General features: G+C 28.5%; 2 protein-coding genes across 2 annotated transcripts; both read right to left on the bottom strand.

Moving 5' to 3' along the window:
* Window positions 1-502: 502 nt before the first annotated feature.
* On the bottom strand, window positions 503-2,315 carry LOC105801747 (inositol polyphosphate multikinase beta). The gene is made up of 2 exons (XM_012633014.2): window positions 2,170-2,315; window positions 503-1,516 (listed from the first exon to the last, which is right to left on the bottom strand). Exon 2 carries the CDS (start codon window positions 1,480-1,482, stop codon window positions 628-630), a length of 855 nt encoding a protein of 284 aa, XP_012488468.1. The 5' UTR covers window positions 1,483-1,516; window positions 2,170-2,315; the 3' UTR covers window positions 503-627.
* Window positions 2,316-5,935: 3,620 nt separating this feature from the next.
* Window positions 5,936-6,765, bottom strand: LOC105800877 (CLAVATA3/ESR (CLE)-related protein 13). The gene has a single exon (XM_012632248.2). It carries the CDS (start codon window positions 6,516-6,518, stop codon window positions 6,192-6,194), a length of 327 nt encoding a protein of 108 aa, XP_012487702.1. The 5' UTR covers window positions 6,519-6,765; the 3' UTR covers window positions 5,936-6,191.
* Between the last annotated feature and the right edge of the window lie 14,022 nt (window positions 6,766-20,787).

Genomic DNA, 20,787 nt, shown 5'->3' on the forward strand with positions numbered 1-20,787 from the left:
TATGCTTTGAGTTAATATAGATTTTTTTTACTGGTTTAATGATAAAATTAATCCTTTAATATTTATGTGGTCTATTAATTTGATATTAAATATAAAAAAATTTAACAACTTTAGCCTTCCATGTTTACAAAATTTATTATTGTAGTTCTCATTTTAAAAAATTAATAAATTTGACCATTAATATTTATAAAATTTGCCAATTTAATCCTAACCCTAAAAATATTTTTTCCCATCTCTAGAAATAATTCATAGGGATTATTTGGTTAAGGGATTAAGAAAAAAAGAAAAAAGTTACAATTAATAATTCATCTATTTATTCATTTATTTGTAAATTAAAGTATTTGGAGGTCCTTATATTATAGGAATTAGATTAAATTAGTCCCTTTATTATTAATTGAATTAATTTCATCTTTGTACCATTAAAATAATCAAATAAGTTCAAATTATATTTTGAAATTAAAAAAAAAACTCAGAACAAAATATTTCAATTATATAAAATCAATTTAAACAATAAATATTAACTTTATTCTAAATTGTCCTCGTATTGTTAATATTATAGAGGTCTCATGTATATTCACTTTTATTTCTGAGTACGTACGTGCACATGCATATTTCTTATCCGATTCTTTAAATTTTATCTTCCATCGTGGATCCCTTTGAATCGGCGAGAACCTGAGAAACAAACTTAATAAACGAGCATAATCCACCCAAAAAGTTATGATCGATAACACCATTGCCGTCCACAACATGAGCGAAATCAATAAGCTTAACTTCAGCAAATGGTGTCTTTCCTCTCAAAAACGATTCCTTATCGAACAAGAGCAGAACCGAACACGAACGAAAATGGTACATGGTTTGATCTTCAAACCATGTTTTCAGCTCCAATAAACGTTCCAAAATCCCATCACAACCACCGTATACGCTACCAGCAAAGCAACAATCCGGTTCCGGTCCAACATTCGACGAAACAAACTTCCTTAAAACCGATCTAACATCATCTGCTGTAAAGTTCCGGACTAGTTTCCTTCCCGGTTTCCAAAAACCCGATTCATTGTATATTTGTAGTCCGCATATTCTAAAACCTAGAGAGACAGTAGTGGTTGTTTTGTCTCTGTGGAAGCAGTTTTGGATATAATCATTTGATGCTTCGAGGTACCATGTTCTGGAACCGATTTTGATGTCCAAGATGGATGGGTTGAGGTGGTCGGAAGTTATGTCTTGTAAGACGAGGTGGGGACGTAAACCGGACCTGTCGGAGGCTTTTAAGAGTTGGGTGCCGTGGAAAACAGGGAAGAATCGGCGGATGTGGTGTGGAATACGGGTGTTGGATGAGAATGAGTGGTAGAAGGTTAGTTCTCTGGTGCCGCGTTCGTCGTCGTCTTGTAGAGGCTTGTAAAAATGGCCCGAATTGTCTATGAGAGGGCCGAGTTTGCCGTCGATGGCCTGTCGACCGGCGACTTGATGCTCTGGGACCTTAAGCATGGTGATAGAATAGGAGCTCGATTGTTCCGGTAACCTGAGAATAAGAAAGACGGAACTAATTACTAAATTCAAATTCCAAAAATTACGTTAACCCGAAAACCACAAACTCAGGAAAAACTTAAGTTACTTTGGTTTTCGAAAATATTGTTTTAAAAGTGAAAAAGACTTTTAATAAATAGAAAATAAAAAAAAGGTATTTTTAATAAAGGAAACATATAAATAACAACTACTTTTTCAAATAGAAAAAAATACATTAAAGTAACAAATTTAATATTAAAAATTTGTTAAAAAAATACTTTGCCTTAGGTTATAACTAGAGCCAATTCATCATTATTTTCATCTTTTCATTTTTAAAAGCATTTTTTGTGAAAATAATAAAACAAATTTTAATTGTTTTTCGAATTTTTTATTTAAAATTTCAACAAAGCACGTTTTTATGTTATTCAGTTTTTAAAAATAAAACGAAAACCACCTCTGTTTTTTGAAACTGTTATTGCCATTAAAGCAACACAAAAGAATTTTTTTTAAAAATCATTTTCTACAAACAAGGGAACTCGAGAAACAGATAAAAGGCAACGAACACCGAAAAAAAAAAGTAAAAATGAAGTCAAAGAAATAAATGAAAAATAGCAATACTTGAAAGAGATGAAGAGAAATAAAAAGAAAAAGGGAAGAAGATGAACTTACGGTTGAAACAGGTTGAAGAATGATGATTACACTTTGCAGATTTGTCTTAAAGAAACAGAGAGAATCTAAGTTGAACATAGTGTTGGGTTTGGAATTCAATGTTGGAGTACCGGACTGAAACGTTTTGAACCCAACGCAAGCTTTGCCGGTCCTCATTAACCTCCGAAAATTTTATTATACAGTTATAAAGTCAAGGTGGATGACTTTCTAAGTTCTTAGAATATTTGACCTTAATGCATGATTTTCCTATGGAAATTATAATATATAATTAATAACCAAAATAGATATAATAAATTTTTTGGTCCTTCAATTTTATAAAATATCATTTTAGCCCTCTGTTAGCTTTTTCACCTCTTTTAATAATTGAACTTTAAAAACGATGGAAACGTTAAAAAGTTACTTATTTTATAATTTACTTAACCAAGTTGATGCCAAGTTGACTCATCATATCAACTAAATAATGATATAAATTTATAATAGTTATAATTAATTAATATTTAATTATATTTAAATTAATTATAATATTTATTTATAAATCTTCTACTATTTTTGTTTTATCTTATATTATTATTCATTGACAATAATACATTAAATATTTCAACCCTTCTTAGGGGTAAATTGAAACATGGGCCTAATCCATAGCCCACCATCGTTGACATTGTTGAAAGGAATGGAGATGGCAATTAGGAGGGTGTAAAATATCGGTCAAATTAATTAAATTGAATTAAATAAAATAAAAATTTTCGGTTAATTATTTCAGTTTAAATGATTATTTCGGTTTCAATTTTAAAAACTTAAATTAAAATAACCGAATAAACTATATAATTTTATAATTATAGCAAACTTCTAATTTAATTATATTTATCAGAAAAATAATTAATTTAATTATACTTTTAAAGTTAATTTAAAAAATCCCTAAAACTATCGGGCCTTCCCTTCTTTTCTCCCAAAAACTAAAAGCAGCACCAGCCGGTAGCCACCACACCAGCCCCTCCCCGACGTTCACCCACTACCGGAGGGCCTCCAACGTCCTCCAAGCCATCAACCCACCACCGTCATTCGTTCGCCACCCCTTTATTTGTTCATTTTTGGGTTTATTCTTCAAGCGAGTCCTCCTTTGTTAAGACCAGTTTGTATTTTTAGTGTGTTTTTGTGTCACTCAATTTTAAAAAGTTACAACATGGTTATAGTACTATTCAAAATTTTTTGTTTAAATCACTAAGTTATTAAGTTTTTTTTTTTTAAGTTCGGCTAATGATCTCCAAACGACAATACGACAATTGGTAGTAGTAAATTTATGTTTTGGTCACTCAATTTTAAAAAGTTACAATATGGTCACTGCACTATTTAAAAGTTTTTGTTTAAGTCACTAGGTTGTTAAGGTTTCTTTTTTAAGTTCGACTAATGATCTCCGAACGATAATACAACAATTGGTAAGATGGATTAATACTCATCGATGAATAGTAACACACTTTAGATCCAAGTAGATTTGACGGTCAAACAGAAAATAAGAAAATTGTTTGGATTTTGGTTTGTAAATATGTGATGTTCAAAGTTATTTCATGAAAAAGAAAACTAAATTATAGAAGAGAAAGGGAATGAGAGCTTTCGATTGGTGTATGCAGTACGAATAGGGAAGACCATACGACAACTATTTTATAGCCCAGAGACTTAAATCAAAACTATAGAATAGTTTAGTCACCAATTTATAACTTTTTAAAATTAAACACTAAAACATAAACTTACTAATAATTTAATCATATTATTTGTAATTTATTCAAAAAATCGAATATAAAAAAAAAGAAAATTAGACCAAATGAAACCGAAACAAGTTTGAAAATTGGGCCAGTCTCTATATTTGGACTTTAAGGCCTGACTTACATATGTCTTCCTTCAATTAATATCTCAAAAATATATTAAATTATGATATATTTGTGAAAGCAAAATTATGTAACATATAACTTAAAAGATACTTGTTATAGTCTAAAACTTTGTTTGTGATTTTTTAGTATTAAATAATTATATGATTAAGAAGAGAAGTTTAAGATTTTAATATTAAAATTTTTTTTATCTAAACAATATTGGAAGAGTTAGATGGGATTGACGGTATTCGAGCTTGAGTCATCTGGATATCTAATCAAGCTCTAATCACTACTTTAAATACGTTTCAATATAAATTTTGTTTAAAGATTGAATAATTTGTTCATCTCGTATAAATCGAGGTTCGGGTATTACAAACTTGGATGATTTGAACTATTATAGAAAACATGTTACAAAATATATATAGTCTTAATTTGAATGGAGTAGTGATTGATGTTTTTGTCAAATTTTTGTTTTGTCATGATTTCCAATTATGTTACCTCCATCTCCTATTAGGGATGGCAAACGTGGAACTGATTTGCTTTGAATGGAGTAGATTTTTTTGCTAAAAAAGTGGATATAGGGGCAGATAATTGGTTTAGAACAGTTATGGTAATTGCTTGCCTTGCTCCACTATGTACACTTACCATTTTATTTTTGAATATATAAAACTATTAAAAGGGTAAAAATGTAATAATTGAATATAGCAAAAATCATATATTTTATGTTTAAATATTTTCTGAAGAATTATATTTGAATAATTACTTGGTTTTAAAAAGATTTTAAAAAATTTAAAATAAGTGCAACTATTAAATTAAAGCGTAACGAGGTGGGACGGAAGATGGATACATCCGACATCCATAGAGATGAAAATAAATTTCAAAATTATACATCTATACTAGAGTAGGACGGATGGTTATGAAATAATTTAGCAATATCTCCCCGCTTTATTGCCTTCCCTATCCCTTCTAATATTGTATTAAAAAGGAATTTCAATATTGTTGGTAACAATCGATTCTTTTATTTTTAGCCACTACGAACGCTTATGATGAATTTCAAAAGGTATTAAGTGTTTTTTTTGTTCATAAAATTATAAACTTTTAAGTACAACAAACACACCATATGAAATTTGACTATCTTCAGCAATAAAGTATTCTTGGAATCCAAAGTTGTGTTACTAATTCCCCTAGTTTTAAGTTTTAAGGTTAATTCATTTAGCTTGATCGGTTTGTTTGATTCGATTAAATTTTTTTTTAAAAAAATCGGTTCAACCAATTCAGTTAATTTTCTGCTTGGTTCAACTCATCTGTATCATTTCTTGTATCACCTGGTTTAATAACTTTCTTTACACCGATATCTTGGTCAATTCTCAACCCAATTGATTTGATCCGATTCAACCAGCATATATGAAATTAGCTTAGATAAAACTCAACACTTCAATTTAAAAAATAAAATGAGATTTTTTTAGTAAATTACAATAACAAGGTCAAATATGAACAACAAACACGACTAGCGCAAATTGAACCAAGCTACATTTAAGACGGTGAACATCTTTAACCATCAACCCATCACATGAGATTTAAAAAAATCAGACTTTAAGTAATTAAAAGTGAAAAACATGAAATTATCATGGTTTGGCTTCTTAATTACTAATTTATTAAAATATAAATATTTATAGATCTCAATCCAAAGTCAACCATTTATAGTAGTAGTAAAGTATTTTCAAAGCTACTATTGTAACTAATCTTAATTAATATGTAGATAATTTCTTAATGGCAGAGTCGCTAAAATTACGCTTCCCGTAATGTGCCGTGCCGTCACAGCTACTCTGCCTCCCGTTATTTCATATCAGCACAGAATAAAATGCAATAAATTATTTTGCATGCTAATCCATGAACTACCATAATTTAATTGATAAAATAAAATTGTAATTATTATACACATAATTAGTATCCCAAAATTACAAACAATAGTAATAATAAAATAAATAAACGAGAGATCCAATAATTTTCTTTTTCAGCACTATATCTGATTTATGATTTATGGAATTTTGAACAAGTATATATAAAATTCATACAAATTATAAAAAAAATAATTAAGATGATACATTGCAAAAAAAAAAAAAAAAACCATGCAATTAGAAAAACAAGAGGAGAAAAACCTCAATGGTGCAATGGGTTTGGACCCGTCGGAACAAGCCGTTTCTCGACGCCGTAACGCGGATCAATCTCGTCACCGGAAGGTTCGGGTCGGCGGATGTTGTCAACCGGAACGTGTCTCGGATGATGCCATCGATGATGATTGTGATGATGATGTAGAAATGGGGCGAAGTCGAATTTGGTAGCCGCCAAGATTTTCCGGTTGCTCGAAGTGGTGCGGCCATTATTAACGTCATCGGCGAACGAAGTGAAGCAGCCGAAGAATAAAAGCAATAAAGAGAGGGAAAGAAGGGTGGTGAAAAGGTATTGGGTGCTAACTTTGATGGCCATTGTTGAGGAGATTCATTAGGGTTGAAGAAGAAGAGGAAGGTTTTGCATAGGGTTTTTATTGGAGATTTTTTTTTTTTAAAGTGGATTTTAGCTTTGAGGTGGTGCTTCAATGGCTGTTTATTATTATTATTAAGGGGGAGGAAGAAGAAGAGAGAAAATGGAAGGTCCAGTATATGCGGACCATTTCTACATATTTCTTGTACCGATGAAGCTTCCTTTACGGTCAAGGAACACAATGCCCATTAAAAGCACAGATTGTCAAACCTTGAATTATATATGTTGGAAAATGTGAATGGCCCGGGCCGGGTCTGGATAAACTCGATAACCAATATAATTCTTTTAGAAAATAAGAATAGTTAGGGTTAACTTCAAAAGGGTCCTTGAATTGCTGCTTAAATTTTAAATTAGTCCTTATGATTGAGTCTTTGTAGTATCAACATGATATCAATCGAGTCCTTTTGTCGGCGTAGCCTTTAGTTTAGGTGTTAAGTTTAAGTTTGAATCAAGTGTAAAGTATATTTAAATTAGGTGCATTTGTATGTTTACCGTATTGTTAGTTTGAATCTAATATATTAAGAAAATAGTGCCAATAAATATTTTGAGGTGTCGACTCCTTTCGAAGAAGTCTTCGAAGTGTTGTTCATTAAGCAACCAACCGATTCCCCAACAATTGAAGGTATTGTCCCTTTGAGGGGTTTCTCTCCTATACTTGTCAAGAGCTAGTGTCCCATGAGAGGCTACCCTAAGGGTTTGGTTCACAATGTCAGGAGTTCCCCGATGTACATAGACGCACAACCACCCACTAAGGGGATGTGAGTGTCTCGCCTTTGGTGGGGTTCAAACCGTGACCTATGGCATACAGGTTACTTATTGGGGAAGATGGTACCACTTGAGCTATCATACACCCACGTATGACTGTGACGCTCTTGACCTTGTAAACCAAGCCCTTAAGGTAGCCGCTCAATTGCCCGATGACCTGTCAATTTTTCGATGGATGACACTTCAAAGATTTCTTCAGAAGAAGTCGACCCCCCTCAACAAATATATTAGATCTAAGTTGTCCATACAAGAACGTGTGTTTTGAATATGCCCAACGTTAAATTTAAGATGGGGATTGAACACTCAAAGTAATAGTTGACAAAAGAACTTTATTGATAATGATATTATGAGGACTCAGTTAGAAAATTTTAAAGGTTAGGGACCAATTTAAAGTCTAAATCATAAATAAAGGATGTTTTCTTAATTAACCCATACTAATATATTATAGAATACTTTTAATGAAAAGTATAATTCATCGTGGCCATTTAAGTTGCAAGAATAATCCTGTTGACACCCAATTGAACAACAGTCGAGTCCATCAAATCGGGCTGAATATATTTTGTATCTTTTTAATGTAAAATGGGTATGTTTTTAAGGTTTTCTGTTTTTACTTTTCTTATCTATTTTACTATTTATATTTTGAGTTCGTCACCATCATTTTTAATAAAGTTATTTTAAGATTTAAATCTCCTTTTTTAAAATATAATTTACTATTATACTGAAAAATTGTTAGTATATATTTTAAATTATTAAACTTAAATTAATTAATGGTAATTCTAAATCATTTAAATAGTATATTTTCAAGATTTGTAATCATTCTACTTTTTAAGTAATTTAATGTATTAAAATAAATGTTATGATTAATTAAGATTAAAAACATTAATAAATTTTAAAATATATATTGTTGCGAATAATTAAGTTATTATTCAAGATAATATTTTAAATATAATATTCCGAAATTAAAAGAAAAAAAGAATCCCTTTAAGGATGTTTTATCCTAAAACACGTCACGCGGCTGCTGTGGTGTATTTGTTTCAAAGCATTATTAACAGTCTGGATTTACTTCGAAAACACATTACTGAATTTTGTTTATTATAAGGATAAATTACTCTAAAGGCATCACACTATTAGTATGCTTATATTTTAGTCATTTAATTTCGAAAAATTATAAAACGGTCAATAAACTATTTGAAAGTTATCATTTGTTGACGGTCAAAAAAATATCCTTATACTTTAATATTTTCGAAAAGTATGCTTATATTTTGTTACTTATATGTCCATTTGTTGCTTTGTTTATCGACTTTAATTTAATATTGTTTTACGAAAAAATACTAATTGCTTCTATAAGATGCAACGATTATAACTTCTTTATATAAATAATAATAACTTTAGAAATCTCTAATTATGCTTGAATGTTAGTGGTAAATTTACGTATTTGTATTAAAAGTTAAATTATATTTTGTCTATTATTTAGAAAATGAGTAAATTTATCTTTATACATTAGATGAAAGAGTAAACTTATCATTCAGTTAAAAATACGTCGAATAAGATGCAAATGGCATGTCACATTAGTTTTTAACAATAAAATTTGATAAAATTTTAACAAAAATGTTTAATTTACTATTTAACATAATATATAAAGATTAATTTATTTATCTTTAAACAAAAGTGATAAAATATAATTTAACTCTTGAATTTATGGAATCGAATGAACAAAAATAATTTAAGTTTGAAATTTTCACGAGTTTAATTATCAAAAGTCTTACAATTAGACACTCCACACGTATGACACGTGAAAATAAATAAAGAGTGGAAGACAAAGATCCATCATGGTCGAGTGTGCAGTGCATACAACTGGTCACACTAACCCCGAGGCCAGTGGGCAGGTGAGGTTGAACCAACACCACCACTTCACAAAAATTACACTTCCCCAATCACGCATGGTAAAGTTAAGGTCTCAGAATTTTAGTATCAAAGAATTTTAGAATTGAGTTAATAGTAAAACTGATTAATTTTTTTAATTAAATAAATTATTAATAAAATTATAATTTTAAAAATAAAAAATATAAATAATTAGATCATCTAATTCGTATTGATTTGCAAGTCAATTGATTTAATCTTAATCGGTTCAACAGGTCAATCTAATTTTATTCTAAAAACAATGATGTTCGAGTTTCATTTTAGGTAAATATGTGGATTTCCTCTTAAATTTATTCTAGTTAGTTTGAATCGAGTTAGTTATTAAATTGGTTATTAAATTTGGTGCTTATAATAATTGTTTATATTATAATTCTTTAACTGCAAAATTAGCCTCTAACTATATCTTGTTTATCGCTTAAGTACTTGAAATTATTTTTTTATGAAAAGTGGTATCTAAACTACAAAATAGCATATGTTTGTTTGGTGTAAATTTTTTACGGAAAATGTATTAATTATTTAGAAAACTAATATTTTCTAGTGTTTGAATGATTCCGTAAAATATTTTTGTTATTTCATAAAATTTCTTGAAATCATTTTCTAACAAATATTTTAGTGAAACAAATAAATATTAATGAGAGTTATTTTTCATAATTAATCTAAGTTCTAAACTTTTGATAATATAAAAATGAAAACAAAAAGAGCAAACCGCATGAAAATATAAATCAAATTACAAGAAAATTGATAATTTAAGAAAAAAAAAGCATGAGGGGTGAAAATGGCATGAAAAATGAAAAAAGGTTACAACTTACAGGGGAAGCTTTTGTAAAATGTTTTACTCTTTACATTTTACCAATAAAAAGAAGAAGAAAATTTGGGTTGATTTGTTAAATTGACCAAATTTGTTTCCTATAATATTTTTCGTTTAAAAATATTTAAATTACTAATTTCATTTTATCTTATTTAAAATGTATAACAACCAATAAAAATATGTTACCTATCACATTCATGATATGGTGATTTAAGATAAAATGAAATGAAATTAATAATTTAAATACTACTTTTAATAAAAAGTGAGAAAATGAATATAAATGGATAAAAATAAAACTTCACCATTTCCTCTCAAAGTGCGGGATGGGCTTTGAAAAATGAGGAGCTGTGGTCGGCAAAATCCCATGGTACTCTGCTTTGAGGACTAATCTCCACTTCATGCCATGTGGGGGAGGTCTTGACTTTGCAAAACATCCATTTTATATTATTATTATTATTTTGATGTTGATGTTGACCATCCATTTTTTCTGAAGGCCAACTATTTGGAGTACAATGTAAACTCTTTTAAAGGCCGAAACAATGTCAAAATGAGTTGTTGGTGATCACCAACTCCATCAAAGTCAAACCCCCACCAAGGTTCAAGTGGGATTATATATAATCCACTACATGAAATGAAAAATTTTTCCTATAAACTATCACTTCACAAGTAAAAATATCAAGGAAAGTAAAATAAGTAAAATGATATTTTGTTCTCTTTATTTAGAAAATGAGGTAAAATAATCTATATATGTTAGGTTATAAAGAAAATTAGTCTTTTAATTTTCTTTTTTGTTAAATTTTTTATTATCTATTTTTATTGTTAAAAATTGGCGAGGTTGATGGAATAACCAGACAATTACACGTGAAATTGCCATATGTTACTTTTGTTGACATACAGTGACCAATTTTTAATAGTAGAAATAAATGAAATTTTTTTTAACCTAACGAATATAGACTAATTTATCAATTTTTTAGTAAAAGAGCAAAATGTAATTTTTCTCTTAATACAAGGGCCTCATAATACTTTGACCTAAAATTATATACTATTGAGAATTGGTCATAGTTCAAGTGATAGGCTTCCCTCTAAGCGGCGAGCCCATTTTTGGGATTTGGATAATATAGCGGCCCAAAATGATCACCATATAATCTCTAGGATAATCTATTTAAATAATTATTTTTTATTTACCTTAGGTTACATTTTAGTAACTTATATTTGAAATGTTACGTTTTAGTCACTGAGCCGTTAATTGTCACGTTAAATCATCATTTTAAACAAAAATTTTAGGTTAATTTATACAATCGGTCTCCGATGTTTTTTTTTCATTTTGAGCATTTTAATTTTTTTCTTTTATGTTCTTTTAATGGAAAACATAGAAAAATTACATTAAAAAATGAAGAAGGAGGAAAACAGAGGAGAAGTAGAAGATAATGGAAAATAAAGAAAAAAAAGAAAGTTAAAAGAATATAAAAGAAAAATAAAATGCCAAAATGAAAAATATAGAGACCAAAATTGTAGAATTTAAGCTAAAATTTTCGTTTAAAATGATAATTTAACATGCTACGTCAGCTTACATTACACGTTAACAACAATTAACATCTTAGTGATTAAAATATTACAACATGATAATATAAGTGACTAAAATGTAACTTTGAGGTAAATAAAAGTGACTATTTTGATAGTTTACCTAATTTCTAATTCAAAAGAGTTGAATGTATTTACCTCTTTTAAATAAAATCTACACAAAAATTTAAAATAAATGGAAATAAAATAAAATTAAAAGAGTATAGATCGTTTAGTTTATTTTATACGCATATTTTTTTTATAAAAAAATCATTATTATTATAAAAGAGTAGAGTGAAATATAATTGAATTCCATTAGGAAGTAAAAAGATACTCCCAAAATCTTTCATAAATCTTGAATTTGTGCGAGGAGATAAGCAAAAGCCGACTATTCACTTCTCTCTTTTCCTTAAGTTCCAAAATTATGCATCAAAAGATGGACAGAACCTAGTTTCATTATATATATATATGTATGTATAAATTACATGACAGATTTTCTCTAAGTCTTAAAGCTAGCAGGGTGGTTTAGATTTGAGGTTGTTGGAATGCAGATTTTGTGTGATTCGATTGACTCACTTGATATGATTTGCTGACCTTCTACTTAACCGCTTCATGCCTATAGTTATTGCCTCTAGGGGCAAAGTAACACATTTTACACCGAGGGGGCATGGTAAAATTATTAATAATAATTAAAGGAACAACATTTACTTTTAGCTTTTGTATTTGGTAATTTTTTTTGTTGGAATTTCATAAAATTTTATATTTAAATTTCGTTAAGATATGACAACGTGACATTCTGAGACAATGTTGGTAGTGACGGTAGGGGAAGTGGAGGGTTATTTTTTTAAAAAAATTATGACCAAATTAAGATTATATGTAAATATTGAGGGCTAAATTTGTTATTAAATCAATTTTTAAACTGCCAATTCAGAGGTGAATTTAAAATTTTTTTAGAGGGATAAAATTGAATTATAAATTTTTTATATGTAAAATATAAATTTTATCATGCATTAATTTAAGATTTTATAATTTTTTAAAGGACTAAATATTTTTTTTTTAAATTTTAGAGAGGCCAAAGTGTGATTTCCCCCATTCTAGTTCATAATGATAATGTATGAGGGGTTATAATTACAATTTTTTTTTTTGGAAAAGGGGCCACAAGGTCCTGCCTATATTATGGGTTGTGCATGGGAGCCCGCAACCATGACGCACTTGTGTGATACATCATGTTCAAGAGAGGTCATTTAGTCCAACCAGATTGACTTGTTGCTTTGAGAGATTAAAGGCCCATCTACAAAGCATGGCAAAGATGGAACGTGATCTTCGAAGATATGTAATATTAGAATATATGATTTTGTAATTTTAGAGATTTGATTTGTAAGAGCATTTACTCAAACATTCTCTCTAATGTTCTTGCTTTTTTGTGGCTTCGTTCATTTGTTGAGTTATTTTCAACTTTTGCGTTATTTTTTGCTTTGTTCTTCTTTGCTGCCTTAGAAGAATTCTATTAAATCCTCAATTGTTAGGGGTTGACTTAAGCATTTTTGAAGTGAAAAAATTACCTAAGACCGCAAGAATTACGAGAAAAAAAATCAAAGTCCATTGCTCCTACCCCTCCTTATATCCACCCTTTATTGCCATCTCATATTTCTATAAAAAAGTTAGCCTTAGTTAACGAAGTTGGATAAAAAAGATAAATGCAATTAATTAAATAATTATTTTGTAATTTTTATAGTTGAATGAAAAAAAAAAAAAACCTTAGGCCTAGTTGAGTTCCATATAATGTAGTTTACTATAAAATTAAAAGAAAAATTAGACGAGCTTAAAATAAACTTAAGCCAGTCATCTATAAATAAGATCATATTCCGACAAAATTAGTACTCTATAACTTTTAAATTTTGTGTTACAATAGAATTAAATAAACATGAAATATATTAATTTTATACATAAACTCGAGCTAGACCCGAACCAAGAGCTTCTCTACGTGCTAGCTGTAGTTTGGTTGGATTCTGCAAATCTCTGGTCTCCAAAAGGATGGTACGGACAGTCAAAAAGAAGGCTTGTCCTGTTTCAAATTGCAGGCTAGAAAGTTACGGTTGATTCTACAACTATACACAAAAGGTTGCGTAGGCTCTCAAGTTTGATGTGTCCTAACTCCTAAGCCCTACAATATATCACCCATATTTAACATTTCATCTTCCATTTATATGTATTTAATATTCTTAATCTAGAGTTTCCATCATAAATTTATTGCTAGAAAAGACTTGGTGTGCGGGAATTTGGTGGTGGGTGTCAAATTTAGGGTAAAAGCATCAAATCCCATCTTATGTATTTTTATTGGAAAAATGTATAATTTAGTTATTATACTTTAAATAAATGTTTAATATAATATTTGGTATTTAAATTTAATATTTTTTAATTTGATACTTAAACTTGAATTTTCTTTTAATTTGGCATCTAAATTTGACACTTTTTCTTAAGTTGATACTTAAACTTTTAGAGGGTCCAATTTGGTACTGAACTTGATTTTTTCTAATTTGATACCTAATCTCTTTTTTGTTCAATTTGGTACTTATCAAACATTTTGCAATATACTAACAATGTTATTTTTTATGAGGTAGCAAAATAATCAATGTATGACCGCATGTGATGAGATGATATGATATTTTTTTATATTTTATATGTTCAATTATTTTAATTAATTAATTGTAAGTAATATTTTTTTAATTTGAGTTTTAAATTTTTTCTTTTTAATGTTAATTAGTTAAGCATAGCTCAATACTTATTTTTTTAACATGGACAATATTTTTGTAGCATAACAAAAAAAGTAACATCGTTAGTGTTTTGTGTAATTTATATAACATTCAATAAATTTAGGTATCAAATTGAACTTAAAAAGCTTAGGTATCAAATTAAAAAAGTGTCAAATTTAGATACTAAATTAAGAAAAAACATTAAGTTCAAGTACCAAATATTATATCAAGCTTTAAATAAAAGAACAAATTAATTTTTTATTAAAAATTTCATCACTGACAAAATAATGGAGAATGACACAATAGCTTAAAGAAGGAAAAAACAGATGAGAAACATAAAAGGCCAGAAATGGAAGCTCAAAGCACAGGAACCCAAAAAGAAGGAAAAAAAATCCAGATCAAATCGGAAGAGGAGGCGCCGTGTACCATAGTCGGAAACACCCTACTCGTATGAAAGGATTATAAAATGTGTACCGTATCTAAGGGTAGATTTTCTCCAAGATTCTTGACTAGGGATTTTCTTAGTTTTCTAGCTAAGAACCTAAGACCATACATTTTTTCTTCATATGTCAAATCCAATAAACCATTATTCATTTATGATCCAACAGTTAAATCACTTATTTCTATATATAGTAGCAGACTACATATCCTTTGTTTTTATTTTCACGGGTTGTCTTCACAAACATTGAACCCTGGGATTTTTTTTTTTTTTTGGGTTTCATTGTTGGAGCACATACATAGATGTCACCTTCAGACATGCCATGGTTTGATGGTATCTACTTGCCTTCCATGAAGCAAAAAAAGGTAATAAAGCTTTGTTCTAATGATTTCTTTTACTCAATGATTACGATTTAATATTTAAAGTTTAATGATATTTTTATAATAATGTTTCATTAAAAAACTTTAAAAATAAGTAAAATAGTGTTATATATAGGATGAGAAATTATAAATATAACTCGTGTTACGAAATGTAATTCCTATTTTGATTTTTCTTTTTCATTTTTCTGCAATCAGACTTTGTTTGACCCCTTAAATTCAACCCTTGCTTAAAATCATAAACCCAAAATGATGTCATTTTTATATACATTTATGATAGATGAAATATGGAATGTATATGCTTATTGCTGAACTTAAAATCAGATTAACCAAGGACTTTGAAATATACGTCTGTAATTCAAATGGGCCGAGGCGGGTTTTCCAGTCGGTGAGCCACCATATTCAAATGTAAACAAAATAGATAAATTCAAATTTATACATTAATTTTGGTTTCAAGTGTAATCTTTTATAAAGTTTTTTGATTTGATCGAATTTTTATAAATTTTTAACATAATTATTGATATAATATCATTTTATGTTTATATATTGCATACACAAAGTATTATATATTCAATATAAAAATAATTTGGTGTGTTTATTTTTTAAATGTGTATAATTCAATATAAAATTTCACGTGTATAATTACATCAAATCAAAATTTATGTATCAATTTACATATTGAATCAAAATTTATATATAAATTTAAAATTTATCCTAAAAAAGATAAATGTTTGAGTAGGTGCTATGTGCTAAAAAAAAAAGAAAAACATACATTACTCCCTTATTGCAATTTAACTCTTAAAATTCAATTTAATTGTTTTAATATAAAATATTTAAGTTTAATTCTCCAATAATATATATTTTATCTTCACCCTCAATCAAAAGTTCTTGAATTCGCCATTGTTAATTTTGGAAATAATAGTTTATTAGCATTTATGATAGAATTATACTTTAATTCCCAAAATGAAGAAAATTGTGTTTAACCCGTCCGAAGATACGAAAATATAGATTAATACATCATAAAATTATTCAATTCTGACCCTCTCTCTAAAAATCTTCTAAATTCGTCCTTGAGTTGCAATAACAAATATAATAATTGTATTTAAAAAACTTACATTCAAAACTTAAAAATAATATTATTAAGATGATCAACTACGAAATTTGAAAGAATCAATCTTTGTAAACAATAAAAACATAGCTAAAACCACTTGTATTGGTGACCCATCTTCTTTTAGGGCAAGAGTCATAAAACTGAGCAAATCCTTGTGCCCTTAAATTTTTCCTAATCAAGGATATTATATAAATATAATTTACAATTATTTAGAATGGTTATTAATTATAAAAAATTATATCAAAATATTATTTTGATGGATATTTTATTCTAAAAGGGATGTTTTAATTAATCAAGCCAAACAAGCAAAATATTTTAATAAATTTGATTGTAAATTGGGATTTTGACAAATAATGCTAACTAAAAAATCTAAACCTTGAACAATTTTTGGTGCTCTTAATGGACATTATCAATGAAGAGTAATGCCATTTGGATTATGTAATGCACCGCAAATCTTTCAAAGATGGATGGATTCTATATAAATGATATTTTAATATTTTCAGATATATTAGAAAAACATAGAAAAGATTTAAATATTATTTCTCACCTCCTTAAAGACTATAGAAGTAATATCCAAATGTATTATTATTCCAATCTGTAGCTGAGTTGAAAGTTGTGTAATTTTTGCTTGTATTGCTTTTAGATGTGACTAAATTAAAAGGAACCAACCATTCGTACTTTCGACCTTTAAAATGTAACATCAAAATTCATTTTTACATGCATTAAGGGAATCATAATCCCAAAAGAAATTGCACTTGAATGTTGTCATGATAAAAAATGAAAATATCAAAGATGCTCCTTTTTCTAGCATGTGGTATCTAAGCTCGCAGCGTCATTAACCATATTCCAATGTATACAGATAACCTCAAAAAACAAGATTGGGACAGCTTGTTGAATAAGTTCATTGAATGCATAATTTGTGGCCCAAATTTAACAACTAGAACAGAGTGATAACAGGAGTTTATTATCTTTTCAAATAAGGTATCGGTTTTGTTCTTTTAAATAAAGATAATAGGTGTCCGAGAGAGATTTTCTCTTGTTTAGGGTTTGACCCAATTTGATTTTAGAATAACTGAACTCAATATGACTATCGAAATTTTTTTTTGAGGTGAGATTATAGACACAGCTTCTTGAATAAGTTCATTAAGTGCATATTTGTGGTCCTAATTTAAGTCCTTGCAAAAGCTTGTTCAACTTAGTGATCAAAAATTCGTTGTTTTTTAATTGAAGTATTGATTTTTGCTATTTTAAACAAAGATAATAAGTGTTTAGAGAATTTTTTTTCTCATTTAGGGTAGGTTTGGATGGGCGATTGGATGCGGCGCGGTGCGTTTAGTTTACTTTTTATCTCACGTTACAGTATCGCTATAGTGTTTAATCTCACTGCCGCCGCTGTTTTTTCATTAACCGCAGGTAAACGCAGCGCCCATCCAAACTCTCCCGTAGAGTTTAACCCAGATTGACTTTAAGAATAATTTTCAAAGTGACAGAATGAGGTAGAGACACTATAGGGGGATTAGGTACTTTCAAGAAGAAGAAAGGCCTAACAATACAAAGTGCAATTATTTTCCTTGCACTGATAATGGGTATACATAGTACATACACCCACACGTCCTCTTCAGAGATAAGAAAAGGAAAGAGGGTCATTGCCTTAAATTATAAAATTGAACTCTAAATATGTCGGTTTTTAAAATTGATAGTTTATGTATCATTTTTACTAAAAAAAATATTTTGGTACTTGAGATATATCCAACATTTTACCGTTTGTTATTTTATTTTTATATTTTTATAGTTGTTTTACGGCAAATAGGATTCGTGAATGCTTTTCTTAATAAGTTCTAAGGATTGTGCAAAGACGAAACTATTTTTTTTCCAAGAGGGTCAAAATTGAGTTATATATTCTTATGAGAGTTAAAATACAATTTTACCATTGTTTTGACATATATCTTTATAGTTTTTAAAAGAATTAAATCAAAATTTTATTATTTTAAAAGTTAAATAATAATTTGTTATTTATTTTTTAAAATTTTCTGAATTTTTAAAGATTAAAATCACAATTTTTATTTTAAGGAGTGAAGATCCTTACTTTCTCCTAAAACCCTTACCATTTCACCTAAAATTGTAGCAGTATTTTTTTTTTCTATATATCTTTGCTTTTCTGCAAATAAGTACAGATAATTTTTTTTTTAAAATTGGTCGGATCAGTCACTCTCTTCATTGGGGTATTGTTCTCAATCTCTCCACTACGACAATTGCTCCAACCACTCACAGACAAGTATTCCCCCCTCTTCATATTATCCCTATAGCATTTGCCACACACACACAAAAAAAAAAGTATAGCTTGTCTTTTCCTCCATTGATGATGGAACTTGAAGCTTTTTCCTCCACTTCCTGTACTGTTTTTTCTTCTTCTTTCTCTCTCTTTGGGTATTCTTTGAAATTGTTGGGTGAATCAGAATCTCCTATCTGTTATGTATCTTTTATGGCATAATTCTAGGGTTTTTGCTGTTTCTCTGTCGAGCTAGGGTTTTCAGAAACCCCAATTTGGTGAATGTGGGCATATATATATATATAATATGGGAGTGTGGGTGGGTGAGTTTTGAATTTGGAATTTAGAATTAGAATCATATTTAATCCATTTTGAATTCTTGTTTTTCTTTCTTACAAGGAGCTGCAGAAAAAAAAAACTGGGAAGTATTTGAAATTCTGAATGTATATTAAAATGCAGAAGCCAAAAAAGAAAAGAAAAAAAAAGCATCTAAAAAAAACCAGTACTTTTCCACTACCATGCCTTACGCCTTTTGTAGCAAAAGGCAAAAGAAGATGCTTCTTAGGGTTCTTTAAAAATATACCATCTTTCCTCTTCTTTGTGGGTGTGATCTGTGTTTTAGGTTTAGGGTTTTCTTTTTTTTTTGGGGGGTTTAGGTTGTCTTTTCCCTCTCTTTGGGATTTGCCAAGTTCAGTGGATCTCATCTCCTCCAAACATTTGGTCAAAGTTTCATAAAATTTTCATTGATAATTAACAGATCCATGAAAATGGTGCATTTTTTTAAATATTTGTTGAGAGCCCTAAATACAAAAAAAAGAGGCAATTTTAAGCTTTGGGTTTTAGCTGCTTTGCATAAGGAATCAATTTCTACCCCCCAAAAAAAAAAAAAAGAAAACATAAATGACCTTATAAAATCAATCAATTTATCCTACTCTTTCAATCAACTCTATACCCATTTCAATTATTATTTTTTATATGGTTCTAGCTCTTTGTCTTCCTTCAACTCACACGGGGTTTGATGTAGGTCTTTCAATTTTTTTGCTTCATTAAAGATATTTTTAGGAGAAGGTTAAAATATGTCATAGGTCCTTGTACTTTTAATAAATTTGAAATATAGTCCTTATATTTTCACCTTTAGGAATTTAGTCTCTATATTTTTAGATTTTAAAATTCAAGTCTAATTGTTAATATTGTTTTAGTTGGTGTAATATTTTGAAATAAAAAATGCATTAATACTCGTAACAATGTAACTAAAAAATAATGTTATAGCGAATTTGAATTTAACAATTGGACATAAATTTTAAAATATGAAAAAGTAGAAAAATTAATTTTTTATAAATAAAAGTATAGTGATTAAATTTAAAATTTATTAAAAATATAAGGAGTTATAGCATATTGAAAAAAAAGCAAAAGACAATTGTCTCAAGTTTGTTCTCACTGTTGCACTGCTACATAGGCCATATACCCCTTGGCCTTTGGGTCTAAATGGAGTCCTTTGCCTTTTTCTTCTTCTTTTTTAAGCGACATAGCTTTGTAGATTTCTAGCCATTTTATGTCCCTCACATAAGTTTCTTTATCGGGACTAGTTTCAAATGCTGAGATTTTTTCTGATAAGAGAACTACCTATTCGGATTTCCATTAAATTCTTGAAATCGAGCTGAAAAGTTTTTTTTTTTCTATAAACTCGAATTAGACATTAAATTATTTTTAATAAAATGAATAATTAGTAAAGTATATTATATTTATAGGAAATTGTTTGGATTTGAATTTTAAAGATACTAGTGTTGCTAAGGATAACAAGAATTACACCAACTCTAAACAAATTAACTTTTTGTTATAAAAAAGGAAGAGAGAATGCGTTGAAGTTGCCTGCTTTTGCTATTCAATTAGACACGAATTGACACTGTCTATGTGTGTCGTTTTATTAACTTTAAGATTAATTAAAATAAATAGGAATCAACTTTAATTTCGTAAGTTGTTTTTGATTTCTTGGCTTTTTCTCTTTGTCTAATATTTAGTAAAAATGAAACTCTAGTTAAAAGCTCAAATCTCATCATAAAAACTTAAAAAAAATTAAATCTCGCACAGTTAAAAAGAAAAACACCCTCATAATAATAATTATTAATTATTAATCATTTTTCAAACCCAAAAGTAAAAAATATGTAAATATTAAAATTAAAAATTAAACTATATATATGTTTGTATTTAACTCA

The sequence above is a fragment of the Gossypium raimondii genome, chromosome 11, assembly GCF_025698545.1.
Source record: "Gossypium raimondii isolate GPD5lz chromosome 11, ASM2569854v1, whole genome shotgun sequence".
NCBI classification, from domain to species: Eukaryota; Viridiplantae; Streptophyta; class Magnoliopsida; order Malvales; family Malvaceae; genus Gossypium; species Gossypium raimondii.